The sequence below is a fragment of the Dromiciops gliroides genome, chromosome 3, assembly GCF_019393635.1.
Source record: "Dromiciops gliroides isolate mDroGli1 chromosome 3, mDroGli1.pri, whole genome shotgun sequence".
Classification (NCBI taxonomy): Eukaryota; Metazoa; Chordata; class Mammalia; order Microbiotheria; family Microbiotheriidae; genus Dromiciops; species Dromiciops gliroides.
Window position 1 is genome coordinate 12,313,211 of NC_057863.1, and position 17,793 is coordinate 12,331,003.

General features: G+C 52.6%; 1 protein-coding gene across 3 annotated transcripts; it reads left to right on the plus strand.

Annotated features, from left to right (window-relative positions):
• The first annotated feature begins 511 nt into the window (after window positions 1–511).
• On the plus strand, window positions 512–13,011 carry PIGZ (phosphatidylinositol glycan anchor biosynthesis class Z). Of its 3 annotated transcripts, none has more exons than XM_043999016.1 (4): window positions 512–768; window positions 923–1,097; window positions 7,424–7,623; window positions 10,775–13,011. In XM_043999016.1, exons 3-4 carry the CDS (start codon window positions 7,503–7,505, stop codon window positions 12,313–12,315), a joined length of 1,662 nt encoding a protein of 553 aa, XP_043854951.1. In that variant the 5' UTR covers window positions 512–768; window positions 923–1,097; window positions 7,424–7,502; the 3' UTR covers window positions 12,316–13,011. The 3 variants fall into 3 exon arrangements, with proteins under 3 accessions (XP_043854951.1, XP_043854952.1, XP_043854950.1); XM_043999017.1 differs by having other exon boundaries at window positions 926–1,097; XM_043999015.1 differs by lacking the exons at window positions 512–768; window positions 923–1,097 and having other exon boundaries at window positions 7,452–7,623; window positions 10,681–13,011.
• Window positions 13,012–17,793: the final 4,782 nt, after the last annotated feature.

Here is a 17,793-nt window from a genome sequence, read left to right on the forward strand (position 1 = left end):
AAACATCCACCAGGACATCTGGAGGCTGGAGGAGCCGTTGGGAATCTGGAGAAGGACCTGGGAGTTACTGGCCAAGGGCGGATGGGAAGGGCTGAGCTAAGGCAAAAATCAAGAAAGGAGCAGTTTGGGAAGGCGCAAGATGGGGTGGGGGGCGAACAGGAGGCGTCTGAGCGCTACCGAGATGCCGAGGGCGGACCTCGGATGGCACGAGATATTTAAAGGCCCTTGACCGGAGGAGAAGGATGCTGCAGGCTGCCGGCTCCTTTGCAGGCTGAAGAAAGGAGAGCAAATGACCCTGCTCCCCCAGGATTGTGGGGGGAGCTTCTGAGGCCAGGCCAGGCTTGGAAGAGATGCTCGATTTTGATCACAGTGTCTATAGACTTCAGGGAAGAGAAAAGGAGGGGCTCCCTCCCTCTTCTCATTTGCTCTAATCTAATTTCCTGATAAAATAGAAGAGCTCCCCCCCCCCCCTGCCCTCAACATTTTAGGTCCTTCAATTCTCTTCTTCCTATCTGTCAGTCCCCCTCTCCCCACTGCCGTCCACGGCTGGCTTCCTCCCATTCTGTGGTTTTGTTCTACTTCTCCCCTTCCCCCATCATTAGGTTCTGGGTGGTGTTCCTTTAAATAGCCCCCTCCTCCCCCTCCCTGGCAGCCGGGCCTTGCCAGGTTCTCTCTCTGCTAGGTAACATCGATTAGGATGCTGCATTGCGAGCTGGTGGCTGTGCCTCTCCTCTCCCCCATCTGACTGCAGTTGCTTCTCCGAGGCTGGTGAGTCGGGTGTGATCTCCGGGGTGATAGGCTTGCATCTTCACATGCCCACATGCCGGGCTGGGCTGGGGGAAGGGCCGAAGGCAGGGATATGCTGTGCTGGGGGGAAATAAGTTGTTTGTTTTTTTTTTTTTTTCCTATTTGATTTGGTCAGCAGGGACACTCCCAGTAAGCCAATGGGAGGACACTGTTCTCGCTGGAAATGCCCCAGCTGGGGACCTTTAGCCCAAAGACCACGAGCCAAATGGATGAGAGCTGAAGACAGATCAGACGGAAAAAAAAAAGACAAAGAACCTGACTCACCAAGGAAGTGACTCTCACTCGAGGAGGTATGTTATTCCATTTTAAGAAAGGAGATCTTTGCTATCGATTCAAGCAGGCAAGTTCAGAGAAGGCATTTCACTTGGTTTCTCAGTTACTGCGCTACTTACTGTGACTAAGTTTCCCTCGGGGCTCTGGACTTGGATTTTAATTCTCCTTTGCTGAGTACTACCTGCATGACCTTGGGCGGGTCACTGATGCTTTTTGGGCCTCTGTTCTGTGTCTGTAAAATAAAGGGGTCAAGGCTCCCTGCAGCTCAAAAATCCTGGGATCTGGTCAGGGTGGTGAATAATTTATATTCACAGAAACCACAGAACAATTATGAAAGCTACTAAAAGTGGAGCCTGGCAGGGTAGGTATTTTATTAGCGAGAAAAACGTAAGGGACAGAAAAGTTAAGCGATCTGCTCTCTGTGGTTCACGGATGGCCCCTTACCTCACCTGTATGTTAATGATTTGTGCATCTGCTGCTAATCCGAGAGAGACTGGGTCTGGGAAGAAGCTAGAGGGCGAGCAGAACCTCATGACCTGTAGGCTCCCAATCTGATCTAAATCTAGCATTCTGTGAAACTTCAAAGAACTTCCCACCCTTGTATCATGCATGCAAACTCAGCTCCAATCAAGAGAGTTCTCTCCATCAACATGATGCCTCCCCTGAAGCTTCATCCAGAGGGATCTCTTGCTTCTTTGAATAAAAAAAAAGCATTTTGCCCATCTCTTGTTCATTTCTCAAAACCTACTGTCACATCCTCCTTGCACCCATCTTATATCTCGGTGCAACACTAGATGCTCTTAGTGGGCAAGTCCAGTTCATATTTATTAGTGAGGGTCTGTGAAGGTGGGAGGGTGTCGCCTCAGCCCATTTCCTCTCATGCTCACGGGAACAGTGTGCTTTCCACAGAATCGGTGAGTTCAGGCATGGTTTGGGGGTCTACACTTGGGTCCCAATAATAACAGATGTCTACACTTGAGTCCCAACAACAGACATCTACCTTATGGCTTCCCTGAATATGACCATAAAAGAGAGGACCCTCGGGAGAGGCAGCAAACCACAGGGACATGCGCCTCCTTCTCACCCATTTCATGGGCCTCAAGGTACCAACTGCTTCATTGTCTAGAATATTTTGTCATTCTCTAGGCTTAAAATCCAACTAGAAGAGTTTCCAAAATCCTTTCTAGCTCCAACCTCTGCAGCTCTAGGTAATGAATGGCTAAGTGGCGTATGAAGACAGACAGATCGTCCCCAAAGCATCGCTGGCCTTGGGAGGCCTTGAATGCCATCATCGAGGCACACCAGCATCTCCTCATTGTGAGATGAAATTACTCCATCTCCCCACACGCCTGGAGAAACTCTTTGCTTATACTGCCAGTGAGGGCCAGGAGCTGCCAACATCCTTCAGGGATCAGTTTTTATCTTCTAAGAGAAGTGTTTTCAGCCAGCTCAGCAGTCATGTTTACTTAGGCAGGGCAGATGCTGGAATAAATGAGTCCAGTCTGCATCTCTGAGACAGGAGAACAGATTGTGCTGTTCCTTCAAGTGGCAATTTTATAGAATTCTATGCAATACAATATATCATAATAATTACAGATAAGACATATAATTAGAAATTATATAGTTACAAAAATACATGCTAAATAAGTACATATAATATACTCTATGCTATAATTAAGATTATAATAAATAATATCTGGTATTAGGACAGACTGGAGAATATCAGTTAAAAATAACATTTCCAGGGACAGCTGGACAGCACAGTGGATAAAGCACTGGCCCTGGATTCAGGAGGACCTGAGTTCAAATCCGGCCTCAGACACTTAACACTTACTAGCTGTGTGACCCTGGGCAAGTCACTTAACCCCAATTGCCTCACCAAAAACCGAAAACAAAAAACCATTTCCATCTATTATCCAATTGGGACTTGTTGCTTTTTAGAGGCCTAAGGCCCCAAGCAGGGTAGTGGCTTGCCTACATAGGCAGTGGGTAGCCCAGTTGGGGTTCCAGTCCAATGGTCTGATTCCAAATCTTGCCCTCTTGCCATACTCTCACAACAGCTACATCCAAGTGCATTCCCAGGCCACGGCTGTGGCAACTCTTCCTAAGACAGTGGGCACAGATGGCAGCAGTTCTAGATAACAACTCACATTTCTGCCACCCTTGAAGGTTTGCAAAGTGCTTTCCTCACAATCCTCTGAGGGAGGCCAAAGAAGAATTATTCCTATTTTGGAAAAGATGAAACTCAGGCCCGTTAATGGGAAGAGACTTTGTCAGGATCGTAGCTAGAAAGGCTCTCAGAATAACCAATCAACAAGTATTTCTTGCATGCCTGCTGTGTCCTAAGTGAGGGGCTTTAGAAGCTCCACAGAGAAGTTTGATACTTGATCCTAGAGCTAATAAGGAAGAAGTCTGGCTTTGCATGACTGGGAGAATATGTGATCAGAGTGCTTGAGGAACATGATTTTAGCAGAGGAGAGAGACCAATGAGGAGGTTGCTGCACTAGGGTGGGCAAGAGGGGATGAGGCCCCGACTAAGGTAGTAGTTGGGTGAGTGGAAAGAAGGGATGTGGTGGATCTTGTCAAGGTGAGAAGGGGAGTACTTGGCAAGTGATGGTACGTGTGGGGTGAGGGAGAGTCTGGGACAAAGCTGAGGATCCTGGAGCTCATCTACCCCCCCCCCATTTTATGGGTAGTTTTAATGACATCACGGTCATTTCTGGATAGACCTCCCCCGCCCCTCCCCAGCCTTTCCATCACCAAGGAAAATATCAACCCACACTGTAGCACCATCTGGCTACGCAGTGAGATGGGAAATACACCCACCAACCCCATAATGGAGACTGGAGGAGAAAGGAGGTCAAAGCACTGATTTTATTTCTTTCGTTCTTTTTAGTGAGGCAATTGGGGTTCAGTGAGTTGCCCAGGGTCACACAGCTAGTAAGTGTTAAGTGTCTGAGGCCAGATTTGAACTCAGGTCCTCCTGACTCCAGGGCCAGTGCTCTGTCCACTGCGCCACCTAGCTGCCCCTCTTTTATTTCTTTCAAAAGAAAGGTGCAGCACACTCACTGGGGCAACCTGGAGGTGTGACACACAGAGATAAAGAATCAAGCAGTTTTTATACCCTTTCTGGACATCTATTTTAAGTAGGATGCGGTAATTAGGTTGAAACTCTATGTTCAGCAATAAATCTTTCTCCTAGGTCAGAGTGCTCCACCTTAGGGGTCCAGCCATGGGTTATTTTGCAAAAATATCCTAAATGTCCTGTTTCAGCAAACATTCTGTCATGTCTGCATGCGGACCTTAGTATGAGGCAACTTTCAAGCTGATATGCCTATGTTTAGCAGGGGGATAGTAGCTTCCTGTTTTTTTCGAGCTCTAGAGAGGGGGTGGGGTGGGCTTCTAAGACCTTGGGATCAGATCACTAGGCTGAGAGGGGGGCATTTTCCCTCTCAGTAGAGGGGCATATCCCTATATCCCTCTCAGCAGCCACTGAGGAAGACGCCCGCAGGTTACAGATAAGGAAACTGAGGCCCAGAGGCATCGAGGAGCTTGCTCGAGGTAGGAAGGGGCAGAGCCTGGATCCTTGGACTCCAAGTCTTGGCTCTTCCTTGTGGACCACGCCGCCTGCCTCAGTGTCCCCACCTGCAACATTAGGAGGCGTGGCCCAGCGGACGCCCAAAGCCAGCTCCAGCTCTAACCCTAGCTCCACCAACAGATACTCCACAATTGGGGGCAGGGTCTGCGGTAGCGAGCTCCTTGTGATGGAAAAAAATGCTCCGCGGATGCCCCGGCTCCCCGCTGCGAGCAACACCGCGCAGACTCCAGAGATGAGCTCCCCTCCTCGCTCCCCCACGTCCCGCTGACGCCCGCACGCATGTGTGCGCGCTCGGGGCTGGGGCAGGAAGCGGTTTCTATGGTTACCTGCCCTCTCTACCCCCACGCCGCCTCTCGGTGGTCCCGGAGGACTGACACGTTTTCTTAACCTTCTTAACCCTAGCCCTACTTCCCGCCGCCTGTTCGCAGCCTCATATTTGCATGAAGTGGGTGGGGCATATCCAGAGGAGGGCTGTGATTGGGTGATGATGAATGGAGGCCCCGCCCTCTCAGAGCTGGGCCTGGCCCTCCCGTCCCTGCCTGGTGGAAGGCTCAAGGATCGAGGAGGAGAGTACGAGCCTGGGATCCCCGGGAATCTGTGAGTTGGAGTGTAAGCTTCCTGCGGCCAGGCCGCTGTACTTGGTCCTCCCACCTCCCACCCCACTAGAGTGAAAGTGACGCGGGGCGGTGACGAGACGGGTCGTCAATAACCACCGGCATAGTTCACACGTGGGCCGCAGCAAAGCACCTCAGGGGCCTACTCTCCCATTTTACAGATGGGGAAATCGAGGCAAATGGGGTGAAGCGACTTGCCCAGCGACACACGGCTATTATCTGGGGTCTGCTTTGAATTCCCAAGTAGGAGTCTTCCTGACTCCTGGGCCGGGACGCTATCCACTGCACCACCTAGCTGCCCTTCTGAGCAGTTTGCTATGCTTTTATTTTTCCTGAGATGCCTCCTCCCTCCTCTCCTGGGACAATCAGGGCTAACCAGGGTGAAGCAAGACCCCAAGAGAGGGCCACTAGGACCAAAAGGTGCCTGAATCCAGCCCCATAACAAGCTGCGCTCATACAGTCAAGGGAAATTGGGAGCCCAGAGTGGGGTTGGAGTTTCTGCCCCTTGATGCTGTGTGATTTGGGTTGATCTCTCTGAGTGTCAGGCAACTCTGCAGTAGACAGACTGTGAGCCCCAGTGGTTGAGGGGGTTCGAATCCTGGCTTGGCCTCTGTTCTCTTATCTCTAAAACGAGGAAACAGGCCCTTCCAGCTTCAAGTCCCTGGTCCCATGCCCTAGCCCTCTCCCATTCCTCAGAGAGGTGCCTCCCTGGACTCTGTGCACTTCCTGGATCTACCTCCCCCTCCCCCAAAGGGGCTTCTTAGCCTGGCATTTAAGTCCAGCTCTCCACAGTATACTTTGCATCCAACTCAGCAGTACCACCTACTGTTCTTCCCTGACCTTGGCAACGTTCCACTCCCCCTCCATGCCTTTGCATGGGCAGTCCCCCATGCCTGGCATGCCATCACCTCATTGCCACCCTCTCTCCGAAGCTTTCTTTTCTGTTAAGGCTCAGTTCAGTCACCACTTCCTCTGGGAAGCTCTAACTCCCAGGATTTCTCTCCTTCCCCTGGTCTGACCTCCCTAGGACTCCTCTGTATTTAAAGCTCTGTTGCCACAACCCCCAGTCCACGCTCCCCCCCATACAAGGTCTCACCCTGATCATTGTTGGTGGAGTCGAACTGAATCGGGCTGCATCTAGACTGTCACACTTGTGGTGCAAAGAATCATTCAGAGCCTTTGGGTTTAAACAAACATCCATTTTACAGACGAGAAACCGAGGTTCCAAGGAGTCTAGTCACACATGGAGTAGATGCCAAAGGGAAGTGTGAGCCTGGGTCTCTCATAACTCCAGGTCTAGAACACCACACTGCCTTGGAAATGTTCCCTATCTGCTATTTAAAAAAATAAAGTTCATTAGAATCCAAGAGGGGGAATGTTATCCCTTTGCTTTGACAAATTAAAAACAGTTTACATGCATATCCTTTGTGCTAAGGGTGAGGAGGGGAAGGGATACTTGGAAAATGTAGGGGATGAGGCAGAGTCCCAGAAGAGGGACCACGGGGTTAAAATCTCAGCACAGAGAACTCCATGATCAGAGACCTCTTCTACAGGGAATGGGGGTGGGTCTGGACCCTCCCTCTTCAGACATAGAGATCCATGCACCCAGCCTTCAGGATAGGGAATTCTGGAGCAGAAAAACACCTCAGAGTCTAAGCCAGCTCCATCTTCTTCTGGGTGGGTATATAGGTAGGGACCTTTCCCAAGGTCACAGAAAATTGGAGAAGTCTCCTTGTCAAGAGAATCCAAGAAGGAAGTGAGAATCCTAGGTTTACAGATGTGAAACTTGGGTAGAGGCGAAGTCATGAGATATTCGCAGATAAGAGAGCCTAAGACACAGCTTGCCTGGGGAGGAGCCGGCTGGCACACTGCCCTCCCGCAGCTCCAGGCGCTGCTAGCCTGGCTTATCCCCAGCCAGCCCTTCCTTCTCCTGCATCCCAGGCAAGAGCAGCCTTCTTCCCCATGGATGATATCGACATGAGTCACACAGTGACGGGAAGGTGGGGAGGCCCCAAGGGACAAGAGAAGCTGGGCTGCCGGAAGATACGGGAGTTGTTTCCCAGTGCTCATTTTGAATGTTATCGATGGAGACGAGGTTCTTTTTTTATTTTTGAATTTCTTCCCGATTCAGATTCCCTAAACCGGGAGCCTGTCCCGGTATCGCTCAGCCCTGCCCTGCTCTGCTCTGCTCTGCTCTGGAGGTCCTGGAGATGTGGGCTGCCCAGGTGCTTTGGGGGAGCCTTAGCCTCCTGAGAGTCGCCTGGTGTCTTCTCCCGCAGACCGGTTACCTGCACCCAGATGAATTCTTTCAGTCGCCTGAGGTCATGGCAGGTAAAGTCCCTTGCAGTCAAGTGGCTGATCTTTTTCTCTCTCTATTGTTATTCTTGATGCTTTAAAAAAAAATCAAGCAAGCAGACAAGGAGCATTGATTAAGTGTTGAAGAAATCCCAGGTTCAAGGGCACTCTGAGTCTAGATTCACTCAAAATCTGTGGTTCACGAACCCCTACCAGTGTATTTCCTTTGCCAGTCAGCCAAAAGGTGCAGTTAATTCAGAGCAAAGGAATTTCATGATCTCACATAGCAAGAAAATATTCTTTTGTTGTGCCCCTACACACATCTGGGGCCCACTCCCATAAATTCCAACACCATCTGTGGGGAGGTAGATACAGATAAGGACTTTATGTGGGAGTCACATTTAAAGTGCTTACTATGTGCTGGACACACAGACAAGAACCAACCAAAAAATACGGTCTGCCCTTGGAGAGCTTCCCTTCCCTTGTAGGCCTACAGTGTGTTACAGACACGTAAACATTACAGAGGAGTTTGATGAGAGAGGAGGAATCAGGACAGTTCCCTTGAAGGAGGTGCCTCTGAATGGAGTGAGGGGTGGTAACTTATGTGGTCAGATGCATGGAGGGGCACACACATGGACATGTGTGACCAGGGCTTATGCCAGTTTGGGCTTTGAGCTGTCTTTCAAACAGAAGCATCCAAACATGGCTCTGACAGTGAGGAAAGGGTGGACACTGCTTCTTTCTCCTCTAAATGACAAAGTTGAAGGCATCTCATAGGTCCCCAGGCATATCATGAGACGTGGGAAGATATTTGGGCCTGTCTTCTTTCACCTGCCTGGGGGCTCAACTCTCTCATCTGTAAAATGAGAGGATTAGACTAAGTGACTTCAAAGAACCTATCAGTGTGATCATCAACCAGTCACTCAACCAGCAAGCATTTATTAGGTGCTTACTGTATGCCAGGCATGTGTTAAGTGATGGCTCCAAAGCTGGAGGGGGAGACAGCCTGCAGAAAGGAAGCAGACGCTGAAGGCAGGGTCTAGCACAGGATCCCATGGGCTCTGTGGACACACTTGAGAGGGTCTGAGAACTCAGAGAGGAAAAGGATCTTTCTTGGCACTCACATGTAAGTGAAACAGAGTAGTTCTTTGCATTCTGAACATAGCCAATAAATTGTGGTTCTGAGAAGGGGCCCATGGCCCATCCAACATTAAGAGCCATCCCCTGCATTCTCAGCTGCAGGAACAAGGCTTTGAGCTGAGTCCTGAGGAGGAGAGGCCAGAGAGCCTGGAGGGTGGCCAGGGCAAATGCCTGGAGGGGGGAGATGTGCTTGTGGGTCAGGAGCAGCAAGTACTATCAGAGCTAGTTCAGGCCCTCTCTCTGGACAGAAGAGCAAATTTGAGTCTAGAGAGGGGAAGGAGTCTTTTGTAGGGGTCCCATGTCTACACCTTTTCCTAGGCTTCTTCTGTGCCTCCAGGATACTCAGGATATATAAAGAACCTTACCTGTGGACCCACCCATGTGGGAGGCTACCTGAATCCTTGGGCCCCAGCTGAGTCAGAGCTGTGGGGACAGGGATCCAAAGGCGCCTCTTAACGCCCACCACTGGGATGCCAGGGCCCCACATTCAGGGAAGGAAGATAACTGGTGTTTAATGATTTTTTTTTTTTTTTAGTGAGGCAATTGGGGTTAAGTGACTTGCCTAGGGTCAGTCACACAGCTAGTAAGTGTTAAGTGTCTGAGGCCGGATTTGAACTCAGGTACTCCTGACTCCAGGGCCGGTGCTCTATCCACTGTGCCACCTAGCTGCCCCGTTTAATGATTCTTAAACATCTTTAGTGAAGTCTGAGGCTCTGTCCTCCGGCTTGCTGGAGATCCAGCTCCTGGGATCATGCCAGCCCCTGGTTTCTTGCCCATAGCTACTAGGAGGGAAAAAAAAAGACTCCAAACTAATCTGGGAGCAGGGCCCCACACCCACGGGATGGGAGCCGGAGGTGGAGTTTTTGTGACAGGCCAGAGCAAAGAGCTGAAACTAGGTCATCCAGCCCAGTTCCCGACCCCTGCAAATTCCCCCTCCTTCTAGACGGACATGTGGATTCCCCGGTTAGAATGAAACCCCTTGGGGGCAGGGGCACAAGCTGCTCTAGAAATGTTAGCTATTATGATCAGCCAGCCAGCCAGCCAGCAGCCAGCAGCCAGCAGCCAGCCAGCCATCTCTCCATTCATTTATCCATTTACTTATTTGGGTTTTTTTACTTATTTGTTTGTTTGCTGCCCATGATGTGCCAGACGCTCAGTCAGGTATTGGGGACACAAGGCAAAAGTGAAAGTCGATGCTCTCTGGATAGAGCCCCAGCCCTGGAGTCAGGAGGACCTGAATTCAAATCTGGTCTCAGACCCTTGACACAGTAGCTGTATGACCCTGGGCAAGTCATTTAACCCCAATTGCCTCACACACTCACACACACTCACACACACACACACACACACAAGTTGCTGCCCTGGAGAAGCTTACATTCTATCAAGGAAGGGAAAGGGAGAAGGGAGTGTGCATTTATTTATTAGGTACCTGCTATGTGCCAGGTGCTTCACAACTAGGATAGAGGGAAACGTACATGAATTAGGTTATCCAAAATCTGTACCCAGTAAACATAAAGTGCCTGAACCCCATGAAATCCTGCGTCCCCCACTGGTCCCCGTGGTCCATGAGGGGAGGCATGGGGAGCATCTGGGCTTTTACTCTGAGCTCGGTTTTCAGGAGACACCCGGAGGAGGCTTTAGCGATGCCTTTTCTTCCTGACTCCCAGTCCTCTGGGACCCAACTTGGATATTGTGTTGAGGTTTCCGAAGGCCTTGTCCGGAGGACTCCAGTTGTTCTCACGTGACCTACGAAAGGAGGGGATTTGTCCCCAGCTGAGCATCAGCCCATGGGGGAGGGAGGGCCTGGAGAGTAAGGCAGGCCTCCAGGAAGGGGGTTCTGGGATCGCTTGGGAGTGATGTCCCTTTTGGGGACAGTTCTTAACACTTCCTTTCCCGCCTGGTGCTGTTACCTCCCCCCGCCCCCAATTCTCTCTATCCCTCCCCCAAATGCAGAGCCGGTATCCTGTAAAGGCAGAATTCGAACCCAGGCCTCCCTGGTGGCGTCTTCTCTGCTCCAATCACCTCTTGCCTCTCTTTCCTTTGCCAGAAGACGTCCTGGGCTTGGAGGTCTTCCGACCCTGGGAGTTCCTCCCCAGCTCACCCTGTCGGACGGTCTTGTTCCCAGTGTTGACCACGGGCTCCGTGTTGTGGCTGCTGGAGCTGTTGGAAGGCCTCTGGCCGGGCGCGCTCAGCAGCTACACTCTGCTGGTGGGGCCCCGGCTGGTCTTCACCATCCTCTCCTTTGCGCTGGACTGGAGCGTGTTCCGCGTGGCCCCGCTCTGGGGGGCCGATCCATGGCATTCCCTGGTGCTGCTGGCCGGCTCCTATGTCACCCTGGTCTTCTACACCCGGACGCTGGCCAACGCCACCGAGGGCCTTCTCTTCATGTGGCTGCTGCTGCTGGTCTCCCCGGCCGTGGCTGGTGATGGCACCCAGGGGAAGCCGAGTCCCGAGCGCCGGCGGCCCGGCCGGCTCCTGGGCGCGGTGGTGGCCGCGGGCTTCTTCAACCGGCCCACGTTCCTGGGGTTCGCCCTGCTGCCGCTGCTCTTCTGGTCCGGCCGCCGCACGGCCGCGGGGCCCCTCAGCGTGAAGGCCCTGCTGCAGGACCTGCTGGGGCTGCTCCCCGGGGCCACGCTGGTGGCCGCCGCCTTCGTGGCTGCGGATTCGTGGTACTATTCCTCTCGCCTGGGGCTGGAGCCCCGCCTAGTCCTGACTCCCGTCCACTTCCTTAGCTACAACCTGGACCCCCAGAACCTGGCCCGGCACGGCACCCACCTGCGCCTCACTCACCTGGCCGTCAACGGGGTCCTGCTCTTTGGGATGCTGCACGTGGTAGCCGTGACGGCCGTGTGGACAATGCTCAAGGAGACCTTGGCCTCCGTGGCTCAGCTGCGGGCTCCCTGGTCCCGGGGCGCCAGGGCTCCTCTGGACAAGAGGAACGTGCTCCTCCTCTTCTACTTCGGGCCCCTGGTCCTGCTCTCCCTCTTCAGCCATCAGGAGCCTCGGTTCTTGGTCCCCCTCCTGGGGCCTCTGGTCCTGTTGAGCAGCCAGAAGGGCGGGGGGGTCGCTCCGTGGAGAAGCGCCGCGGTCATCCTCTTCAACGTGCTTGGGGCCCTGTTCTTTGGTTGCCTTCACCAGGGTGGCCTCGTCCCTTCCCTGACCCACCTGGAACGGAGCATCCACGCCACGGCGCCCCAAGGGCAGCCCGCCCACTTCACCCTCCTCTTCACCCATACCTACATGCCACCCCGCTACCTCCTCCACCTGCGAGGGCAGGAGCCGCCCGTGGAGGTCATCGACCTGGGCGGGGCCGAGAGCGGGGTCCTCTGCCAGACCCTGGACCAGCTCACCAGCCAGCCCATCTGCGACACCGCGGGGGGCGACCGGCTCTGCCGGATTTTTGTGGTGGTCCCCGGGACAGCCAGAGAGGCCGCGGCCGGATGCCCCTTCTCCCTGAGGAATGAGACCCGCGTGTTTCCCCACTTGACTCTGGAGGACCCGCCCGCGTTCTCTGACCTGCTCAGCAGCCACTGGAGAGAATCCCTTAGCCTCTACATCCTGGAAGTGGGCGAGCGGAGAGAGCAATGACGCCCCCCCCCGGAAATGGGGCGGGGGCGCCCCATTGGCCAGGCCCCTCCTCAAGCTTCTTTGTCTGATAAGACTGGACGAGTCCCCAGAGTGGGACTGAACGGCATCCATGACCCCGATGACCAAAGACGACTATGTGGGCCAAGCTTTGTCCCCTGGTCACAAGCTGCACCCCCGAACCCTCTCCGTATGGCGTTCCGTTCTGGGCACCACATATCACAGCAGAGACATGGACCACCTGAAGCTTTCCGTGTGTGTGTGTGTGTGTGTGTGTGTGTGTGTGTGTGCGCGCGCGCGCCCGAAGTCATGTCTCCTGACTATAAACTGAAGAAACGGTACAATGTTGAGGCTGAACAAAGATCTGGGACGGAGGGGAGTGGAAGGGTAAGGGAGGAAGAGTGGGGGGACATGATTACTGTCTGTATTTGAAGGGCTTTCTTCATTTGAGGAAGGGAATGGGCCAGTAGGAAGAACAAAGACCACACAGTGGAAATTTCAGGGAGGGAGAGTTCACCTCAACAGAATCCCGGGATGGAAGAGGCCAAGGCGGGGCTCAATCCAGCTAAGTTCTCATTTTGCAGACAAGGAATCAGATGCCTCATCATCAGGGTAAACTGAATTGCCCAATAAGACCTATGCTTAATTGGAGCGTGATGCCTAGTAGACAGTAAGGGCTTAATAAATACTGTCTCTCTCTCCCTGTCTGTGGGTCTCCGTCTATCTGTGCAAAAATGAAATGGGCAGCTCTGTGAAGCACTTCTCTGCCCGGAATTCCTTCGGAGTGTTGAGCTGAGACCTACCTTCCTACGACTTACACCCTCATTCCCCCTCCTAGGCCTGAGCAGAACAGTGCAATCCCTTCTCCACACAGAGGTCCCTCCAAATATTTTAAGAACGATGTATGTCTCCCATAAATCTTCTATTCTTCTGGCCACATATGCCCATTTCCTTCCAACCTTCCTCATACCACATGGTTTCTAGAGCCTCCCCCTCCTCAGGATGTCTAGGGCTTCTGTGACCCTCCTAGAGAAGTGGGGTGCTCTAAGGGCCTCCAGATGAGATCCAACCTGAGCATGGGGGAGGCCTCACATCCATCAGGTGGGAGCTGGCTAGCCTTTTGTGGGTGATGCTGGAGAATGAGTCAGGCTAAATGACCCGAAGTCCCCTCCTCTTGGCCAGGCCAGTACTTGTTTATTCCCTGGTTGGGATTGACCTCTCCTCCAAAGTCCATGGTCTCTCCACCAAGGTCAATGGTGTCTCCATGCCTCAGCTCTTCTTCCCACCCAAGAGTCCCACGGCCAGCCCTCCCTGGCCCCTATTCCAAATGCCTTCCCAAAGGCTGCCCAGCTCAGAGAAGTTGACATGCCACTGGTGCCGTCCCGATGCCAGCCTCCTTTGGAGATACAAGTCATCATTAACAATGACCTCAGACGGGCCGCCCACTGCAAACTGGCTTGTGGAAGAACTGCTTGTGGGTCCCCAGAACTGCCCGGGGAATGTACCTTCAATGGGCCAGGGCAGCCTTTCCATTTCCTGAGCACGTGGCTGCTGTCCGAGCATTAGCTGGCCTGATTGGATAGACAGTCTGAGTGAGGAAGCCGGGCTTTTCCTAGTGCCGGCTTATGAGTTCCAGAGAACTTTTCCCTTGGGAGTGTAGCCACGAGTGGGTGTCTATGTCACACACATGTGCTTGAGTCCTTAGCCCTCTGGTACCAGGACATGCCAAAGCCCCACTGCTTTATGCATCGTCCCCCAAGGAGCCTGAGAGGACCTCATTTGTCTCCATTCCTTCAACCCTGGCCCTGAGGATGGAGACAGTAAACTCTACAAGAACTTTCTAGAAAAAAAAAAGATTTCACTCCTTCTTGAGAGTGAGAAAGTTCTACTTAATGTGTAACTTAAATCTCTTCCTCCTACTTGGAGCCCACTAGGTGTTACTCTACCCTAGAGGAAATGGGAAATAAGTGGGTGGTCATCCACAGTACTCAATGGCAAGCCACTTCCTTAAAACGTAAGTGGCACCTTTCATCTTAGCTACTCTCACTTTCTCCAGCTTTTCCCCTAGGGATATGGTAGCTTGCATGGATCCAGTCAGATCAATCCTGGCCCCTTTACACATAGTGTAAATAGCACATCTCTCTTGCCGACACATAGGAAGTCTAGACATGGGAGTAATCCTTGTCTTGAAGCACAAATGGCCCAGCATGTCACACAGCCACTGCCCCTAGGATTAAATACTAGAAACTGGCTCCGAGGCCTCTCATGATCTAGCCCCAGCCTTTCTTTGGAGACTTCACTCTGCCCTCCCCACTCTAGACAACGTGGACACTCAGACACCAGAACTTGACAAGCATCTCCTGCTTCTGTGGATGTGTGCAGGTGGCTATGCCCTCCACTCACTGCTTTCTCATCTCCTCCTTCAGGACCCTTCTCTTTCTTTTTTTTTTAGTGAGGTAGTCTGGGTTAAGTGACTTGCCCAGGGTCACACAGCTAGTAAGTGTTAAGTGTCTGAGGCCGGATTTGAACTCAGGTACTCCTGACTCCAGGGCCGGTGCTCTATCCACTGCACCATCTAGCTGCCCCACCCTTCTCTTTCTTCTCTGGGGCCAGCTCTGGTGCCCCTTCTTCCATTAAGCCTTTCCTTCCTCTTTGGCAGTGTTGTCCTTTCCTTCCTCCAACTAGCCAAAGCACTTTGAATACGTTCCAAGGATTATTTTCTTTACCACACCCTTCCCTGTTTAATGTTTCTCCCCCAGTATGACTGGAAGTCCATGGTGCATGCTCATAAAATGTGAATTGAATTTCTTGGGATTATGAAGTCTTAGTGTGGCACTGAACCCCTAAAAGAAAGTTATGATAACCTCTCTTGTTGGCTTCTCTCCAACCCATTCCAGACACCTGGACACCTAAGTTAGGCTGAAAAACCCAGGTTCACCAGGAAATAGTTGCCTAGGAAGGCCAGGCAGGAGGGACTGCCCACTCTGCTCCACTTGACTGGGCTGGCGGGTTTCACTGAGCCTAGTGGAGGTCAAGGTTGCCTGAGTAAGTGGGCAACTGAGCTGCCTCTCTTCCCCAAGAACACCTGCTGGTCTAAGCCCCTCTTTAATACAGGGGCAGGTGCCCCTCCCCTGGATGCAGAGCTGAGATCACACGTCCATGGAGAGGACCCAGAGATGACCAAGGGGGGTGGGGTGGGAATTCCTCTTGTTCACCATGTTCTTGCCCCCCAGCCCAGGCCCTCTCCCATGCTTGCAGGCTCTTCCAGACTTCTCTTGGTTCAAGCGGATCCCCTGGGTAGACTTGCCAAGGTAAAGGTTGTCGAGAACACAGGTGTAGAACTGGAAGGAGCGCGGATGTCCCATTAGAGTCCCACCCCTTCATCTTCCATGTGAGGAATAGGAGGCCCCCCACCCCAAATGGTCCCAGGTGATCCGGTTCCCAGTCCCCTGACTCCTCCCTCCACAACAATGTTCTGCCTCTACATTTGAGCCTTCCTGTAACATGTGTGACACGAGATGGCCGGCCAACTCTCGTCCCAGTTGTTTTTGTAATTCTGAAATTGAAACCTTGTGGGGGCAGCTAGGTGGCGCAGTGGATAGAGCACTGGCCCTGGAGTCAGGAAGACCTGAGTTCAAATCCAGCCTCAGACACTTGACACTTACTAGCTGTGTGACCCTGGGCAAGTCACTTAACCCCCATTGCCTCACTTAAAAAAAAAAAAATTTGAAACCTTGCGTCTCAAGTCTCCAGCAGGAGCTGATCTGAAAGGCTTGGAAGACTCCTAAGAAAAGTTGGGAAGAAGCCTGAACTCCCTCTTGGCTCCAGCCCCCCCCATGCCCCCCATGCCCTGCTCTGCCCAGGTGAGCCACGCCTTAATGAGCAAACCAAGCATTTCAGAGAGCCTGGGACACCCGTGCCCCGCCCTCACCACTGCTGATTTTGGGTGGGTGTCCTGCCTCCAGCAGGCTCATGGAGAAGGTCATGGATGGGCAAGCTGTCCATCAACGTCCAGATAAGGAGCAGGGGGAGGTGGGCCTCTAGAGAGAGGAACGAGGGCAACGGGAGTCTGTGCAAGGGGCAGCCCAGGACCAGGGAATGGCTCGTGTGCATACACATGTGTACATTGTACACATGTGTTTGTGGTCACTGAGGTCATAGAGGACCATTTGTAAAACATGGAAGACTACTCCCAGTGCCCAGAGGCAAAGCTCTAGTGGCCACGGGCTAGGTAGAAGCTGGAAGGTGGTGGCAGCCTCCCCTTCTCCTGGGAGTGCCCTTCGTCCCTCCCCAGATGTAGAACAACTAGCTTTGGCTGGTGAGCCCCAGAGGGGAATGAGGCCACAGAAACAGCTTGTCCCACTGTTAGAGGGCGGGACCTTTGGAGAGGTCTGTTAGGTTCTGCTCTACCCTGGAATAGTGAGGACAGTTGTGGCCTTGGAAGTCAGCAAGGAAAACCTGGGTTCAAATCCTGCTGGCTCCGTGCCCCCGGGCAGGTCTCCTAACCTCAGTTTCCTTGCTTGGTCAATGAAGATAATAGCTCCTGCCTCCTAGTGTTGCTGTGAGGATCGAAGCACATGTACCCGCTCAGCAAACCTTGACACTGTATAAACGAGGGTACAATTGTCCATTATCACCACTTACCATCATTGTGTTTAAACTGTGACTTTCTTGAGGTAGGACGGAAATCAAGGTGACTGCCGAGCATCTGTGTTTTGTATGTGAGCATGTGTGGATGTGCACATGTGCATCATGCACGTGTAGATTGCATATGCATATGTATTCATGTGCATGTGTATGTTGTGCAAGTGTGTATGAGGTTGCTAATGCATGGGACTGCCAGTCCTTGCTCAGACGCCTCACCCCTGGCTTATGCCCACCTTTCCGAACCTATCCCCCATGCCTTCCATACTCCTCGATTCAGCCATACTCGCCTTAGTTGCCCTTGAGCATTACAAGCTGCCCTCCCACCTCCCTCCCTGCCTTTGGTTGCAGGGCCCCTCCCCCTCTTCCCCAGCTGTGCCCCCTGGCATCCCCAGTTCCCTCCAAGGCCCATCTTGTGTCACTTCCTAGAAGTGGGTTGTGATTCTACCACCCCTCCCCCGCCACTGCATTAATTTTGCACAAATTGTATTTATCTCTGTACCTTATTTATGCCAGGATAATGCAGACTCCTAGAAGGCAGGGCCTGTTTTGATTTTGTCTCTGTGTTGTGCCCCCCCCCAATTTCAAATGTATTTTAAAAGCCAACCTAGCACAAGCACTTATTAGGCCCCTCTTTAATACAGGGGCAGGTGCCATGTGCTGGCGAGGCAGACTAAAGCAGAGCAGGCCTTGCCCCAAGGGAACCCCCATTCTTTCAGGCAGCTGTGGTGGGTGCCAGGAAGGTGGCTCTTTAGCCAAGCTCTGGAGGACTGTGGTCTATGAGTGCCTAGATCCAGGGAAGGAGACTCACACCTACAGACCTGGGCTGAAATTAGG

Coding starts and splice junctions, on each gene's coding strand:
- PIGZ (XM_043999015.1), top strand. CDS start 7,591: ATGAATTCTTTCAGTCGCCTGAGGTCATGGCAG. Junction 7,624..10,680: donor GTCGCCTGAGGTCATGGCAG/GTAAAGTCCCTT, acceptor CCCCAAATGCAG/AGCCGGTATCCTGTAAAGGC.